This window comes from Manduca sexta, unplaced genomic scaffold (assembly GCF_014839805.1).
Source record: "Manduca sexta isolate Smith_Timp_Sample1 unplaced genomic scaffold, JHU_Msex_v1.0 HiC_scaffold_1104, whole genome shotgun sequence".
NCBI classification, from domain to species: Eukaryota; Metazoa; Arthropoda; class Insecta; order Lepidoptera; family Sphingidae; genus Manduca; species Manduca sexta.
This window is the reverse complement of record NW_023591936.1, coordinates 1-4,358: the sequence shown is the minus strand read 5'-3', so window position 1 is coordinate 4,358 and position 4,358 is coordinate 1. Positions and strand designations below refer to the sequence as shown.

General features: G+C 32.2%; 1 protein-coding gene across 1 annotated transcript; it reads right to left on the bottom strand.

Moving 5' to 3' along the window:
- Positions 1-707: 707 nt before the first annotated feature.
- LOC115445841 (cytochrome b561 domain-containing protein 2) lies at positions 708-3,570 on the bottom strand. Its single transcript, XM_030172303.2, is given in 3 exon segments — positions 708-1,446; positions 1,449-1,908; positions 3,210-3,570. Coding segments are annotated over 3 exon segments (729 nt in total). The 5' UTR covers positions 3,429-3,570; the 3' UTR covers positions 708-1,396.
- Positions 3,571-4,358: the final 788 nt, after the last annotated feature.

Below are 4,358 nucleotides of genomic sequence, written 5' to 3'. Positions count from 1 at the left end.
CTTAACATTCTTACATAATATACGTGCTCACTTTTATATAGACTAATCTACCAATATATTTGACACCATCCAACCATAAATAATAACGCTGGTTTTTCATATACATATTAATTACTCTACATCCATTCTAAATTCTATTCCCTTATAAGGTACATTCAGAAGATCATTTCACATTACAATAATAAATGTGTATTGAATAATGAAAAGAATAATATACTTAACATAAATTTTAAAAAATACATTTCGAATTGTTAACCTCTTCCTTTTATTGAAGTCGGATAGTAATAAGATACTATCGTTTTAGGGAGGTCGCCCACGGGGAATTTTTGCAGCGATACTGTCGCGCGTTTTGTGTACTTCACGAGTGTCTGTATAATTAGTATAACATTCGTGGCGCTTGCAACGTACTTCGGTAGCTACACAGCCGCGCGACAGCATTGTAATTGTAAACTATGCTAACTTAAGCAAATTTCTCTAACTAGTCCATCTCGCAATTGTGGCGTTCACGTTGAATTCTGTATAGGTGTTGACATGTTGCGTCGCGACAGCTGCTCGTTTGCAAAGCGACAGCATTCCTACTGAAGCGCCACAGCATTGCGATTGTAGCGATAGAAAATCGTAGATTTGGGCGAATGCGGACTACCGCGAATGAATCGTGACAATTTTGGAATCGCAACACTACTGCATTGCTGCATCAAACTCGGCCGTGAGCGACCTCCCTTATGTTAAATTTATCTAAAGACATATTCATTGACACTACTTAATAGCTGTGTGTATTTATATCAATAAATCGTATATCTTACCTTTCTACATCAGTATATAGATTTTACTTGCACTATATCATAGTTTTCAATTAAATAATAGTATTAGTCACACTTAAAAATATATATAATTTATGTCATAACCACAAGGCCCACAACAAATCTGTGGATCTGTATCGAATAAAGGAAAATATACACCATTCTTATACTTTTACAAAACAGCACCAAAAAAATTATCACAAATAAAAAATATAAATTATGTATTATTATTAATGATATAAAACTTAAGAATGTTTGTTTCTTTGTTTGAGCAAACTAATCTCAGAAAAACTGGCTCAAATTGAAAAAATCTTTCAATGTTGGATAGCCCATTTATCGAGGAAATCTATTCAATGAATTGTGATAAAATTTGGTATAAAGATATTCTGAGACCCTGGCAAGGATATAGGACTTTTTGTCCTGGAAAAAAATTGCGGACTTCCGAAAAACGCCAGCGAAGTCGCTTGGAAAAGATAGCGCATATATATAAATTTTACAGGGAATGACAAATATAGCAAAATATCACAATAGGTATGCAAGAACAACATAGTCAAGCTTAATTTATCTAGATGGTTTTAATTATTCATATTGATTCATTAATTTGCGTTTTCAAATCGTTCTTTGACCCTGAAGTATATTTTAAGCATGGTCTTAGGATAGTGAACAACATGATGAAAAGAACTAAAGTAAAACATGTGTATCTTAGGGCATCTCCAAATTTCCACCAATGGGAGAATAATCCAAGACATATGGCAATTACCCCCAAAACAAATGTAACCAAACCTACTGAAGCATGTATCAATTTTGTGTAAATTGGTGCAAGATAATGTTTTAGTTTCAAACTATACAGAGCGCCTATACCACCAATCATTGTAGATAACATAAAAATTAGTGCCGCTAGTCCAAATTTTCCATGCAGGGTAGTGAAATGTGGCTTGTCATTGATAATTTTGTTTGACAATATTATTAAGAATCCTACAAGTATTATTATTCCACCAAATACTTGCAGAACCCAATGTCGAGCACTCCGCAGTCTTATTGGCATCCACTCTGTGGCAAGATCTCCTGGTGTTATTGCGTTGATAGCTGATGTCATAATGATTACCCACTGAAAAAAAAACTCGTAAAGATTTCATGTCAGATGGAAATTTGTCCGGTCAGTTCACATAGAGGTAATTGTCAGCCTACAAATTATACCATAATATAATGATGTTAGTATAAAGTTTTTTTGTATTCTATATTTTAATTGTGTGTAGACATTGCAATATTGTAATTTCACATGACTTATAGTATATTCACAAGAAGAAAATAGTGAGTCATTATTTTCTGTGACTTAGCCACACCCAACAATGAAATACATCACAAGCAATTATTAAGTCAAGTCTGGAGGAATTGGTCAAGGCAGACCCAAATGCAGATTTAAAAAATGAATAACTTACCAATTATTATTGGTAATAATAAAGGTGGACCGATGATTAACAGGAGTAAGAAAAGTTATATTCAATTTTCTAAAAGCCTACTTTAAACTGCATGATTAAAATGTCAATGTGAAGAGCATACAAGGAATCACACAAAATTTATATTTACTAACTACTAATGATATCACATCAGTGACAAATAAAGAGCATGTGGTGTGTCTGGTTAGTGAAATTGATTAAAATATATTATGAATATATTTTAATTTGAAATAATTAAGATTATTTTTTTGCATAATTTTTATTACAAATTTGGATTCAGATATTTACTCTATGAATAAACTTTTACCCTTCAGTTGCACTGATGACTCTATTTTCTTAACATAAATGGACTATAGCTAGTAGTCAAACATCAGATTAATATTTATAATCAATTATGTCTTAATGCCCCATGCTGAGAAGTGCGAACTTATTACAAAAATGATTTATTATATGAATTAAGTAATTAAATTAAAGATAATATTAGATTATTCATTTTACACTGCCTATCCATATAAAAATATGACAGTAAAGTGTAAGTATATAGCAGTTTTTAGCATTAATAAATAAATTACGTCAAATAATTTGTTGTCCATTTTACCAATCATTATTTTGTACTTCTAATCTACAGACAACAAATTTGGTAGCAATGTGTTCCTACCCAGCCAGGTCCAATTTAGAATCATCCAGAGAGACACCTACCCTACTTGGCTTTTAACCCATTTGCAAGCCCTATGCACCTACCAAATAATTCCATTTAACTACATTTGTTTGAAATAAATTAAATTTTATCTAAAAATAAAGGGGGTTGTTTTAAATTTGTCCAAACACAGAACAACTTATCTCTCTATGCTTTTGGTAGGCGTGTTCATGGACGAATCCTCAAATACTAATTCTAGAAGCCATTATAAATTTACTCATTGTATTTTCTATAAATTATAATAATAATATTTACCCCCAGTGACATCAGAGTTGGATGAAATGAAAAAAGTGTAACACCGTCTTTGAAGCAGCAGAACATGATGATCCCCAAAAATATCAATGCACAGATGTTACTGACGAGATTTAAGTAACTCGTTTTTGTGGTATTATTTGGAGCGACTAGTCGCGATGACTCGGAATTCCTGTCCATTGCTGACAATTCTTCTATATTTTCTTCATTTATATTATCCATAAACCTTGATATGAGTAATCAGTTTATTTTATTACAAAGTACTCTGATGGAGGCCGATCCCTTTTTACTGAATTCAGGAATACAAATTACAATCAAATAAAATCTTGTCCTGTCACAACTAGCATCAGAGACAACTTAGATCAGATGTCAACCATAGACCTTTTTTTTTTTGGTTTGATTTACTCTCAGAACAAGAACAAGCATAGAAGGAATCTAAATTACCCTCATATACTTATCCTATTTTTTCAAATAGGCCAAAACCGTTGAAAAGAACGAGACAAATATTATGTTGCTAAGGTCGGCTTGCGTACACTTTAAAATAATCAAATGGTTACCTTTGGTCATCTTTATGATGCCGAATGAAAAAGCAAATAAAATGTCAAATGTTCCAACTTGCCAATCTCAAAACAATGTCACAAACGCGCTCACACAATTTAGTTACGTTATACTTCAGCGCGTACTTTTCTAAAGTGGCTACATGTTGTGTAACATTATTGTTGTTAATTTTAATAAATACACAGTGCTGTTTAAGTAAAATATAGCCCTAGGAACAAGCAATGGCCTGCGTAATTGTGGGGTGTAAATCTCATTCTTCTCGTAAAGAAAATGAAACTGAAATCATCAGCTTCCATCGGTAAGTAAACAAAAAACCTGATATATTTGCTTAAACCCTGTACATAAGGGCAAAAAGTGTTATTAATTTTGCTTTATTATGCTGTAGTCATATTATAATCTGCTGTTGGCCATTTGATCCAGTCATTATTAAGTATTTTTCATTTTTTACCAATTTACGTAGTCGTGTTCAATAGTGTTGTGCTGCATATTCTGTCGATAACATAGATGTTGGTATATTGTAGTTTACTATTTTGCATAAATTGCATTTTACTTTCAATATATGGTGGTGTAATGGTAAAAGCCACTTGGAAACCG